A 13,008-nucleotide genomic window follows, 5' to 3' on the forward strand; every position below is an offset into this window, starting at 1 on the left:
TCTGATGACCTGGCTCAGTAGGTCACGTCCTCTTCTCTGTGTCATGGCCTCAGGTCCTACTCAGATGCCTACTCAGGGTAAGTGGGCTATGGGGAGAAGAGTTAGAACACCTCTGGATTTGGCCTTGCGGCACAGAGGTAGACTGCCACAACTTTCTCAGGATCCAGTTCCTTGGCCTGGGCAGGACTCTGAACTAAAACATTCTTTCTAGGTGATAAGTGCAAGGTGGGGTAAGGAAGAGTCAGAGGGCTGCAAAAGTGGTAGGTAACAGTTATGACATGCAGTTGAGGACCCCATGAAGGCCTAGCCACATATGCCATTGACTCCTGTGTCCCCCTGCAGGTGTGTGGTGTCATAGGCATTAAATCTCAAGACCTAGCGTCAAGTCTCCAGAGCTGCAAGAGATGATGGCCATCTTAGATCCTTGTGAGAACACCTGCAGTATTTCAAAGGACAACAGGAGAGGGCTGGGGAGAAGGAGCCTGTAACTATCTTAGTAAGAATGAAGATATTCTAGAGACACTCATGCCCCTCTCTGTGACTATCTAATATATCTCAAGGAACTAGAATTTCCCGTGGAATCTAAGGCTGGGAGAAAGAAAAGACTAGGGCCCTGCTTCTAGACAGACAGCCTGTCTCCAAAAATGAAATCTCAGACAGTTCTGACTTGTCAGACCTCTTTGCAGAAGACTCTGGAGCCTAAACAATGAGGGAAAGGACCACACTTTGACTCTATAGCTTACCTTTTATTTGTACCTAAACCTTGTTAAGACCCCATAGATGGACTTAGTCAGGGGGTGTCTCTTCCCAATGCAGGCACATTGAATAAATCTTTTTCTGCTTTTTACTATTACTTGTTCAACTGGCCTATTCAGGGAGTGGCTGAGGCCTGGTGCGTTAGAACTGCCAGGGCTGTGCTTAACAACTCTGGTAGAGCTGTGACACCCCTAGGAAAGGGATAGCAAGGCCCTGCGCCATGACTGCTGATATTCCCTGTCCTTGTGAGAGGTTTTGGGACACACCACCATCCACTTCATCTACTCTATGATGTCATCTATAGGGCCCATGACACCTGGCCTTACTGCAAAATCTGAGATACCAGAACAAGAAAGAATAGATGTGATCAGCCTAGGACCCCAGGCCAGGCCTTCCCAGGGGAAGCACTGGTGGAGACTCTATGTATGAAGGTTGTTATAGGTAAGCCTGAAGCTACTACTAGCCTTTGAGATTCAGTTGAGGACAGAGAGATGGTTCAAGATTGAGGGCTTTTACTATCTGATGGCAGAAGGAGAGAGGAAGGTAACCTGATGGCTACCCTCTGTGTACATTTAACTCAGAGACACATTTCCCCCATGACTACCCTGACAGGGCCATCAAGCACCACAGGGACTGCTAGCATATGCCTACCCTCCAGTCCTGGCAAAGCCGCCAATCTAGTACCCAGGCCTAGTGGAAGGGAAAGCTACCTTTAATGTTGCTTTTGCTACTATGCAGAAGGTTCAACCTGCCTTTTCCTCCCCACACAGACTCCCCAGTCCAAGATATAGCTTCTCAAAATACTTTTCTGTATCTGGTTTCATCCAGAGAAGTCTGGCTCTTCCTGATGGCTCACTACATACCCACTTGGAGAAGACTCTTCCTTTATCCCTCCCAATTGACTTGGCATGTCTTGTCCCTAAGAAGGGAAAAGCCATGCACAGAGTGCTGAGTTGACACCAGCCTCCAGTGGCCCCACCAGATTGTGGAGTTAACCAGAAAAGCCACCAGGACCAAATCTGGATCATTCTGAAGACAGAGCAGGTCCAGGCCTTGCTTGCCTAGTCCAGGGCAGTTCAGCCCCTGACATCTGCTTATCCCATTCAACATGGCCAGGATCAACTTCCTGCTTGGCCTTCATACAAGAGGCATCTGTGGAATCAGGCCCATCCCACCTGTCCTTTTCTAAGGAAAATGAGCTGTTCTCAACATTTCACTCTCTCATCTAAACCCTATTTTCAGGGCCTTGGTGTCCACAGGTCCCATATCAGTTTCACTTCCTAACTGCAGCCATATCCCTCATGTGTTTCTTGGCCCTCCACAGGAGTTGGATCTCTCTGACTTGCCCCCAAGTTCTCCCTATGGCCTGTGGACCTCCTGTCATCAGCCTCCTGAACAAACACCAAGATACCTATCCATCAACAATTATGCCAAGGGCCATTAGGTATCAGCATAACTTTCTTTTTTAATTTATTTTATGTATATGAGCATTTTGCCCGCATATATGTAAGTGGACCATGTGTGTCCAGTGCCCATAGAGGACAGAAGAGGGTCCTGTCCAGTCAACCCCTGGAACTGGAGTTACAGATAGTTTTTAGCCACCATTGTAAGTGCCAGGAACCAAACCCAGGTCCTCTGTAAGAACAGCATGTGCTCTTAACTTTTGAGCCAGTTTAGCAGCCTGAGCATGACTTTTTTTAAGAGTCCTTGTGTCTATCACCAAGACATTTTTCCAAAGGAAAAATACCCCTCCCTCCTTCTTCAATAGTTGCCCTGACCACAAAAGAGCTCAGTTGCCTCAGATCTCTTGTACCACACTCGAGACCAGATGGCCAGGAAGACAGTTCACACTCCCAGAAGAAGCCTGCAACAGGTATGGGTGCCCTTTGTTTACTGAAAAGGCATTGTTGGCTTGAGTTCAGGTTTCCAGTTACTTTATTACATCACATTCCTGTTTTCTCTCAGTCTCTTTAAGGACAAGAAAAGCACTTGAGGATCAGGTAAAGCAGTCACATGAGACAGTGGAACACTGCAGACAGCTCACACAGGCCCCACTCCATAAAGAGGACTCAAGCATAGACCTGGAACATTCATATAGCCCCTGGACCTCTCTGGGCAATAGGACCTGAATGGCCCAGCTGGTCTAGGAGCTCCAGCTCTTCCTGTTGAATGTAGGAGGAGGGCCAAAGCTCCACTAAGACTCCCAGTCATCCTCATCCTCATCTCCTGGTGGCTGCTGTGGAGGTGGCAGAGGTGGAATGGAGTCTGACATTCGGGTGAAGGCTCCACCTGGTCCTTCACTGGCTCCAGTGCCAGGTCCTTTCCCGGAGATACCTGGGAGGGAACAGCAATGAGAGAGAGGCAATGGGGCACATCTTTACCAGCCTCTGGAGACAGAGGGTGTTTAAGATTCCTACCTTTTCGCCTCATGACCAGCTTGTTAAAGAGATCTGACATTAGGTCCCCGCATTGGCTGCTGGCTCTCACTGCAGTACGAAAGTCACAGGTGAGGAAGGGAGAAGGGATCATATGATACGCTCACGTAGGATACTCTGGCTTACTTGCCCCACCCCTGTGACACTCCCATACCTGTTCTCTTGCCATGTGCTGGCTACAAACACTTAAGAGATTTGCCCATGGGCCCAGCCTTGGTTTAACATTTCAATTCCCAGCCCCACTGTATGGATGAGGACACAGGCTCAGAGAGGCCAGGCTGTTGGCATGGGGGTCACATGGCAAGTTAGAAGACCCAGGATGTAAACCCAGTACTGCTGAGTACCAGGGCATTGTCACTTTATACTTAGGTCGTCCAGGATGTTACTGGTCAGGACTCATGGCACATGTAAACTGTGGCCTACAGAGTCTTATATATTAGGGTGGAGATCACCCCCAGGTCCTCTGTCTCAGTGGTCTTTAGGTTCCTGCATGTTACCTGAGACAACAGTTGCCAAAGCTTTATACTTCCTCATGCTTTGAGCTAGGGGTGCTCAAACAGGAAAGATCCACCAAGAAGCTCACAGTCACACCAGAGGGACAGAATACCTGTCAGGGTAGCCACAAGGGACTTCATGCATGTGAAGAGGGGTGCTATAGTGCCTATGGGGTTCAAGGGGCAGGTGGTCTTTAACTGGGAGCCTGGCTACCACAAGAGATCCGTGGTTGCTCACCTTGTTCCTGCTCCTTCTGTTTCTTCTTCTCCAGCTTGCGCTCCTTAACACTGCGCAGTTTAGCTTTGCCGATGCCCCCAGCTTGGCGGATAGACTCGAGCAGAGTGGCCCGGCCGCTGGAGGGGTCAACCACCTCCTTGGGAGCTCCTTGAACAGAAGCTACGAGGAGAAGGATGCAAGGAGGAAAGGCTACTCAGGCATGCCTGCATAGGGATAAGGCTGCCCAGCCCGAGATTGGAGGTTACCTCATGGTCCCAGCAGAGGGAGGCCCCTACCCTCCTCAGGGGAAGCCAGCTGCTGAAGCTATAGCTTCCAGGACTATGAAGTATGAGTCTTGGATTTCTGTACACAACAAGCTGAGGGGTCTCATGTCCAGACATCCCTCCTCCCTTTCCAAACCCCTATTTTGGGGGCCATCTTGCAATGGCAGACCCTATGATTCTGATGTGCTAATAGTATTCTAATTTAGGATTGTCTACCCCTTGAAGTGCCTGGAGATAAGCTGAAATACACAATATAAAAGCTGAAATTCTGAAATTTCAAATTTTGTAAAGTCTTTCCCTACCATTGTAACTAGAAATAGGACACAGAGCACTTCCAGTCTCCCTCTCCCTGGCAGTCAGAATTCCACAACTCTACACAGTACAGAAACAACTATCATATCAACCTTAGAAGACAAGATATCTAAAACGGGGCCTATCTGAAGATCCAGGACCTAGGAACACTTAACCTATAGAGGATCCTTCAGGGATCCAGACATTGAAAATTTGTAGGTGCTGCCCAGGAGGACCAGCAGCACCAACCCCAGCTGGCAATGCCCCTACCTGAATGGGCCATGCTGCTACCGGTGTTTTCTTCCCCTGCAACCTGGCCAGTTGAGCTCGCCATTTCAGAGAACGGTGGTGGTGGGGCGCTAACTGGCACCATGGGAGCTGGGGGGGGTGGTGGCGGAGGCGGAGGCGGCGGTGGTGGTGGTGGCGGTGCTGCCAGCAGTACTCCATTCTCTAGGTCTAGAAGCAAAGTGAGAAAGTGTGAGTGCTTGGGGAGGGGCTCAGCAACTCCTTCCTGGCCCAACTCCAGCCTAGGTCCCAGCTCACCTGGCTGGAAAGGCTCAGCCACCTCTGTGTGGAAGGTGGGCAGTTCTGGAATGGCACCAGGAGCAGAGGGGGCAATGCCGGGGCCCAAGTCAGCACTGTATGTGAGGTCATCTGCGATGCCAGGCAGGTCAGGCAGGTAGGATGGCACATCGATTTCAGGAACTTGGCCCAGGTCTGGCACATAGAAGTAATTCTCTGGAGCCTACAGGATCAGGTGGGGTACAGGTGGGGTGACGGCTCTGTAAGAGCATAGGGCTCACACTGTTACCATGGAGCAGGGAGCATGGCCCATGTGGACCCACACAGCTGGGTGGGTAAAGGCTTAATGGAGCCTTTCTCAGAATAGCACCCTGGCAGGGCCTGGGTGCCTTCCATCCCTACCTGCTGCTCCAGCTGTTCTCTCTTGCTGATGGATAGAGGGGCATCAAACAACTTCTCTTCCTCTGCCCCCAGCATCACATGAGTTTTTGTTACCGCACCAGCCAGGGGGTCCAGGAAAACATACTTCTTGTACCTATGGAGTGGGCTGGGATCAGGAGACCATCACCTGTCCTAAGACTGGACTCCCAACCACCCCTCCCAGTGCATTAGTAGAAGCACTTTGTCCTCTGGATGCCCACGTCTTAGGAGCCAAATTAAATCTATCAGCCCTGAGAACTACAACAGGTTAAGGCTCCTAGAGCCACCTATGCCAGGCCTCCCTTCTTCCTCCCCTCTTCCCTCTGGCTGTATCCTGGTCATACAGGTTCTCTGTGGTGTTGAAGAGCAGCAGGGAGCTGATGGAGCTGATGTTGCTGGGAAGACCCCCAAGCCCCTCTTCAGCTTCATCCTCAGGCTCTGGCTTGGTGTTTACACATACAGGGAAGTATTTCAGCTTCTCCTGGAGAAGGGTCAAAGAAAAGATGATGGGTCTTAGCACCAAGCCAAATGAACCCCTGCACCACCCCAATAGAATCTTCAGTCCCTGCTCCCCAGAAGGCCTGGCCTCCAGATGTGTGGTATGCAGGTGACATTCAGACCTGCAGGGCCCGCTCATCCAGTGGGCGATGCTTGCTCTGGATCCTGTAGCGGGGCCTTCTCTGTAGATTAGGGTCCAGGGCACCCGTGAAGATGGAGCCATATTCCTGCAGGCGCTCTGGAGCTGGGTACTTGGCACTAGAGAATACCTATGGATTTGAGGAAAACTCTGCGGGGAGGGCACAATACTCAAGACAGCCTACTCATCATAAGCAGACATTGGTAAGGGGTAACTGTGAGCAGGAGGAAAAAGGTGTCCTTAATAGCAGGGGCACAGGAAAATAGAGGAATTGGACCGGCCATGGAACACGAGTCATGGCCTACCTTGATGGCCTTCTTGCTGCCCTTGATCTTCTCTATCTTAGCCTGGGCCAAGGAGACCCTCTCCCCAATGGCCTGCAGCTGGCACCGGCTCAGCTCCACTCGCTGGGAGATCCTTCAAAGGAAAAAAATTCAGAGGCTGGTAGCTCCTCCAAGCTCAGTACCTCTGTGCAATGCCAACAGCAGACCTGAGAATGCTGAATCCTAGGCTTGAGCACTCAATACTGTATAACCTACCAGTTGGGGCTGGTCTTAGTGATGTTCACCTGACCGCTAATTCTACTATCTAGCACAAGGGGTCTAGGAATTCATTCCCCTGAGCCCTGGACAGAGAAGGGCAGCCACTGTGCCACTAATCTGGTACCCATATACACAGTCTGAAAAGATTCAACTCCTGGAGCCAAAAGTTTACAACCTCAGGGCAGGCAAACAGTTCTGATGACCTACACACAGTCACTAGCTACCTACAGTTGACAGAGCATTTGACCTACGCCTACCCCCATGCTCACATGATGCTCATAGACCTTTTGCTTCTACAGAAAAGGAAAAAAATTCAGCAAGGCCAAGTAAGTAGCCAGTCCAGACCTATAGTGAATCCATAATTCAACCCCAATATGATAAGGAATTTCCCTATACATTGTAGATGGCTCATAGGAGTAAATCTCGGGCCCCAGTGTTGCTCATAAGACTACAGGTGGCCCTGTTCCTAACTTCTCCTATGTTCTCTGGATAAGGGATAGGCTCAGCAGCAACAGGCACCTTGGTATGCCCTGACAAGCCAAACCCAGTCTCATCTCTGGCCTTCTGAATCTCTGACACCCATAGGACCTACTCCTCCTCTTCACTAAGACCTTTCCTCATTGGAGTCTCCCTGAACACAGAAACTAAAAATCTGCCTCTGGCACATCCCAGCCTCCTAGCCTGTCTGCTGTCCCCATGGTCACCAATGACAAGGTACATCACTTGTCCTCATGTACTTTGAAGACCAGGCCTTCTTTGTTCCTCTAGTATTACACAGTGCCTTCCATGGAGGCACCCACAGGGACTCACACTACACTCACAAGTGACCAAGATCCATGTGCATTGCACTTACTGTGTGTAAGCCTTGCACATGTTCTTGCACACCCTTAAGTTACAGCAGGTTAATCTCCCTATGAAGATGACTCTAACCAGATATCATATGATGTCACCCTCCCAATGCTCCTCCAGCTCCTCAATCAAAAATACCAACCCCAGTCTGTGATCCCTACATTCCCCTCATCTAGAGTGGGTCTCTGAGCATTAGCCCTGTTAAGCCAGGGCACATCTTAAGACAACACACTTAGGAGGCAGAAGTCACATTTAGCTCAGGAGAAAAGATAGGAGGAAGACTAGGATGGATGGCAGGTGCCAGTGAACACCAGGATTTCTCTAAAGAAGGAACCAAATGGTGAGGAATCTCACCTAAACCTCACAAACCATCAGCTCGAGAAAGTCCTGGCTCCTTGAAACCCAGGGTCTCCATGCCCTACCAAAGCTGTCCTGATTGCTCCTGGCTCCTTCCCATAACAAGGGATTCATTGAGGGGCTGGAGAGATGGTTCAGCGGTTAAGAACATTGGCTGCTCTTGCAGAGGACCTGGGTTAAGTTCTCAGTACCCACATGACAGCTAACAACTGTCTTTAACTCCAGTTTCAGGGAATCTGATGCCCTCTTCTGACCTCTGCAGGCAGTGGAAGACATAAGTGTACTTACATACATGCAGGCAAAACATTCATATACATAAAATAAAAAATAATAAAACATTTTTAAAAACATGGGCTTCAATGGGATGGCAGAGCTGGGGCACATGTGGGAACTGAGCAACTTAGCTCTTTTTTAAATTATTTTATTTTATTCTTTTGAGACAGGGTCTCCCTGTAGTTCCAGCTGGCCTGGAACTCACTATGTAGACAAGTCCAGCTGACCTGGAACTCACTATGTAGACAAGGCTAGCCTCAAACCAACAGAGATACGCCTGCCTTTGCCTCCCAAGTGCTGGGACTAAAGGCCACATACCCAGCTTATTTATTATTTTTATTTTTATTTTATGTGTATGTGAGTGCACCCATGTCATGCAATGCCCTCAGAGGTCAGAAAAGGGCATAGGATCCTGTGGAACTGGAGCTATGAACAGTTGTTAGCTGCCATGTGGGTGCTGGGAATCGAACCTGGGTCCTCTGCAAGAGCAGCCAGTGCTCTTAACCACTGAGCCATATCTCCAGCCCCTGACAGGGTATTTTTCAAAGCAACAGGAAAAGTAACTAAGATAGGCACCATAAAGCACAGGGGGTCAGAGGGATCCCAAGTGACATCTCTGGGGAGCATGCCACTTCTCTGTAGAGGAATGGAAAGGTAACTAGTACAGTTTCTAGATTCCCTGTTCCAACATATCCAAATAGGACCCAAATTCCTCCATAAGCATATTTCCCATAAAGCCAGGGAGACCCCAGCCTCTGCAGGGCTGCACTGGCCATGCCCTCACCATGCCATACCCTAGAAGCTGCTGAGACCGATGGACCATTTTCCTTTCAATCGGTCGCCCATCTCTCCACAAGGGTAAGTGCCACCTCCCCACCATGCTGGCCACCCTATAAAGCATGCTTACATTTGGTTCCTGCCTTTGATGAATCTCCTACACTCTGATACTTTGGAACAATCTGTTTAAGTACTCAGGCAGCTGACTGACTGCTTCAGAACCCTGGGACTCTACGTGTGACCCAGAAATGGGAGAAGGGAAGCCTGCAGGAAGCAACAACGAGGGGAAGAGATAGGAATGATGGCAAAGAGGGAGGAAAGGAGCAAGAGAAGGAAGCAAGAGACAGAAGAAGGAAGAATGGGACCAGGGGTCCCTCTCTCAGGAAGAAGGACTGGGTAGGGCTGCTGCTTTGGGGACATGGCTTAGCCCACAATGGTGCGAATTAAAAGGTGACAGCATCCACATATCCATGCAGATTCTGTCTAGCTATCCATTGACAGCCACACCAAGCCCTCCTGCCTGTCACCTAAGCTGTAGAAGGCAGGTCACATTATGTAAGTATCTAATCTTAGGGCATGGCTTTTTGCAGTAAAGATGGAGTACAAGGAGGGGCTCCCCTGAAGGAACATTTGGAGGAGGCCCCAGAAATTCTAGTCCTTCTCCTGTATGATAGGTTCCTGCTACAACACACAGAAGTAGCCCATTTCCTAGTGCTGATCAGCCACCAGTTCATCATCCTGTGCACCACCCAGAATCAGATGACGCCCAGCGCAGTGACCAGAAAGTCTCCTTTCCACTCATCTATCTGTTCTTGCAAAAGGTTCCCAAGTGGGTGGACCATGTGAAAGGAGAAGGTTCTAAGCTCAACCACACCCAATAGGACCAAGTACAAAACATCCCTGTGGATTGCTGCAGGGTCAGGGGACACATCAATGGAGACAAGTCAGGGGAAAAGTCAATGAAGACAAGCAACAGAACTCACCACCCCACCCACTGACTCCTTCTTTTCCCATGTTCTGTCCCTATTCAATCCTCACAACCTATCCCTGCTTCCTTTGAGATGTCTTTCTCCAACCCTTCCTGCTTCCTAGGTTGGGACTGTAGTCTTGCCCCTGCCATGTCATGAATCATTAAATATGCAGGCCGGCCCTGGGATCGACCCTCTCCCCTTCTTGTTCTTCCCAAGTTCTTCTGTCCCATCACTTCTCTGTTTAGGGACCTCCAAGAAACTCCTGCATAAAGCATGAAGTCCTGTCCTACTAACAAGAACTCCAGTGAACCCAAACTTAAAGATCCCAATTTTTCACTTAGATCCCTGCACACTGCCAACCCTCCCACCTGAAGTGTTCCCACAGCATGATTGAGGACACAGAGCAACAGCAAGCAAAGTCCCCAAAGCTCACAAACCAGAGGGAACCTAAGGCCCACAAGACCCAAGGAAAGCCATCTTTTTCTTCTCTGTTGTGAAGTAAAGAAGCTTACAATGTGGTAGAAGCAACAATGCTTGCAGTCTCAGGGCCAAACAGTCTCTCCAAACAGCAGGCCCGCAAAGCCTGCAGCCTATGAAAGACCATACTGCAGGCTGTTTTCAGGCTTCTATCTAAGCCTGCAACCCCCATTTCCAAACCACTAGATTCTCAGCATGCCCATCCTCTAAACCCTATCCATAACTTCTCCCTCCCCTGAGAACCCTGCCTGACCCTGTGGAGGAGAGACATCTTCCCTCCAATTTCAAGTAACAGCCCTTTCCTTTGGGGAATATATCTCTCACACGGGCTCAGTCCCAGGCTGTAGGAAGACTCCACCTAGGGCTCAGCAGCAGAGCAAGTGACCTGGGACCAAGCTAATCAGTGTGTGATAACCCCTTGCTAGACATAATTGAATGCAAAAGACAGGAAAATCCAATCAGGCCACAGGGGCTTGTGCTGAATTTGCAAGAAGTGCTGGTATAGGGAAGAACTTCCTTTTCTGCCTGTGTTTGAGAGCTGTGACCTAACTGGCTGTCACTGTGACACCACCAGAGCAAGATATGTCTGGGAGCAGAGACAAGCTATTCATTGGTTTCTTTTGACCATTCTGATTGAAAAATGTGCCACTCACTAATTCTTTTTCTTTCTCTAGATCCCTGGAAAACCACACACTTCATGCCAGGCACTTAAGAATCATTCAGCCTCTTGCTTTCTAATTCCAGGCTCTAAACTTCTGGAGGACACCATGTCTTACACATCTTTCTGTAACCCTTGGTCTCTAGCTGGCCATGATGAAGGGACCTAGGACCCTGCAAAAGTAGCCTAGACTCAGGTTCATGGCCCAAGTGAGCCTATACGCCCCAGGACTCACTCAGCCACATGGAGGGCTTGTACCATGCTTAACCTGCTCTACTCCTGGCTCCCTAGAGCCTTCTGCTCACTCATCCCATCCAGAAGCAAGGGAACATGCAACTATCTACAAGGTACAAGTACAAGAATGGGAAAGGACAATACACCAAAACTTGACGCTCCCCTAGGCCATCACAAGGTTATATAGTACTGATGATGAAACTCCACCATTTCTGAGGGAGGACTTAACATCCGTTCTATCACTAGACACGTGATAGCCATCACCTGAGGCTGATAAAGGTCTGGGTCCTCTTGCTTTTGTGTCTCTTGGATACATACAGCACAAGAGTAAGCACAAGGAACATTTCAAAATTTCTGTGCTTCCTGAGAGCAGGGTGAAGGACAGCTATACAGGCAGCGGTGGGTAGAAATGCCATCAGCAGACAGGACCCAATATGCACTGAGTGCCAAGCATGGTTTACTTCTGCTTGTTTTAATTCTTTCCACCTTTACAAGAACCCTAGGAGGAAGTACCACATTAACATAACTGCATATGAGAACAGTGAGGCTTAGAAAGGCTAAGCTCTGTGTCTACCTTTTCAGAGCAAGCAAAAGCTGGGTGCTATGTCTCAGTGGAGAGATTCTCTCTAGAGACCTATTTAACCTCATCAGTGCACTGTTCTTTATTATAGTCACATTCTCAACAGGCTTTGGGCAGACACACAGGTCAGTAGGCAGGAAAGGATCTCAGGTTTAAACCAAGGTTAGCTGAAGGCAGTGATTACAGGCACACAGACAGTCCTATTTTTTTCCTTCCCTTCCTGGGATTATTCTGGGAAGACAAAGACTTCAAAACTCCTGAAAACAGAGGCGATTACATGGGTAAGGAGTAGAGGTCTTGGTATGGTATACAACTGGGAGTGGGAGAAGACTTGGGATTATGAAAGGACTGTGAGTAAGGCAGTCAGAATACTTTACTTGGGGTGGTAGGAAAAGTCATCATGTGTGACACAAGGTGTGGACAGCCAGGTATGAGTCCAAGGATCATCTCAGGTCACTTACGATCAAAGACAGGACCTGGAGACTAGACAAAACCTAGGTCCTTTGCCAGGAAATGATAATCGCTGTCCATTAGATTGTATTAAATAAACACTGAATGAAAAAAATCACTGTAGCTCAAGACTGTACTAGGTAGTGCTGAGATTTGGAAAACTGTAACTCTCCTATTCTGCTAATGTTTGGGTGTGTCCCTCAAAGACCCTTGGCCAGAAGGCTTGCTGGCCAGCCTGTGATGGTATTAAGAAGTGGTAGATCCTTTAAGAGGAGGAGCCTGATAAAGGAACTTGGGCCATGAGGGGAATACAGGGTTGCCAGCCTCCACCTGTCTGTTTCCTGGCCACAAGGACTTTAACAACCTCCTCAGCCTCATACTGCCACCCTAATGTACGGTGCTCCCACAAAGCAGTGTGGCCGACAACCAGACTGCAACCTCTTCAACTACAAGCCAAAATAAGCCTGTTTTCCTTTAAGTCAGTGGTCTCAGGTACTTAGTCACAGTGACAAGGAGGCTGACAAAAACAAATTTAAAGCTACCGAAGACCACAAAGGCTCTGCTCAGCTTTATCAGAGCTCCAGTTACACCGGCCTCCTTTCAGGTCCTTCCTACTTTAGGGCTTTCATTTGTGCCCTCCTTTCTTTTTTTTTTTTTTTATCTTTTTGAGACAAGGTCTCCCTGTAGCCCCAGCTGTCCTGGAACTCACTATGTAGACTAGGCTGGCCTTGAACTCAGAGATCTGCCTGCCTCTGCCTCCTGAGTGCTGGGATTAAAGGCGTGT

At 49.1% G+C, this 13,008-nt stretch overlaps 1 protein-coding gene across 3 annotated transcripts in view; it reads right to left on the bottom strand.

The window, feature by feature from the left end:
- Positions 1–2,673: 2,673 nt before the first annotated feature.
- The window catches only part of Washc1 (WASH complex subunit 1), a 16,597-nt gene continuing 6,262 nt past the window's right edge, over positions 2,674–13,008 (bottom strand). For all 3 annotated transcript variants that reach the window (XM_008834667.3, XM_008834668.3, XM_029564312.1), the window contains exons 4-12: positions 6,362–6,473; positions 6,040–6,186; positions 5,764–5,900; positions 5,402–5,534; positions 5,021–5,222; positions 4,748–4,933; positions 3,924–4,082; positions 3,174–3,242; positions 2,674–3,090 (exon numbers count right to left, since the gene is read on the bottom strand). In XM_008834667.3, coding sequence (XP_008832889.1) covers positions 2,951–3,090; positions 3,174–3,242; positions 3,924–4,082; positions 4,748–4,933; positions 5,021–5,222; positions 5,402–5,534; positions 5,764–5,900; positions 6,040–6,186; positions 6,362–6,473 — 1,285 coding nt within the window. In that variant the 3' untranslated portion in view covers positions 2,674–2,950. The remainder of the gene's footprint in view (positions 3,091–3,173; positions 3,243–3,923; positions 4,083–4,747; positions 4,934–5,020; positions 5,223–5,401; positions 5,535–5,763; positions 5,901–6,039; positions 6,187–6,361; positions 6,474–13,008) is intronic.

This window comes from Nannospalax galili, unplaced genomic scaffold (genome assembly GCF_000622305.1).
Source record: "Nannospalax galili isolate Female #2095 unplaced genomic scaffold, S.galili_v1.0 scaffold155, whole genome shotgun sequence".
Lineage (NCBI taxonomy): Eukaryota > Metazoa > Chordata > Mammalia > Rodentia > Spalacidae > Nannospalax > Nannospalax galili.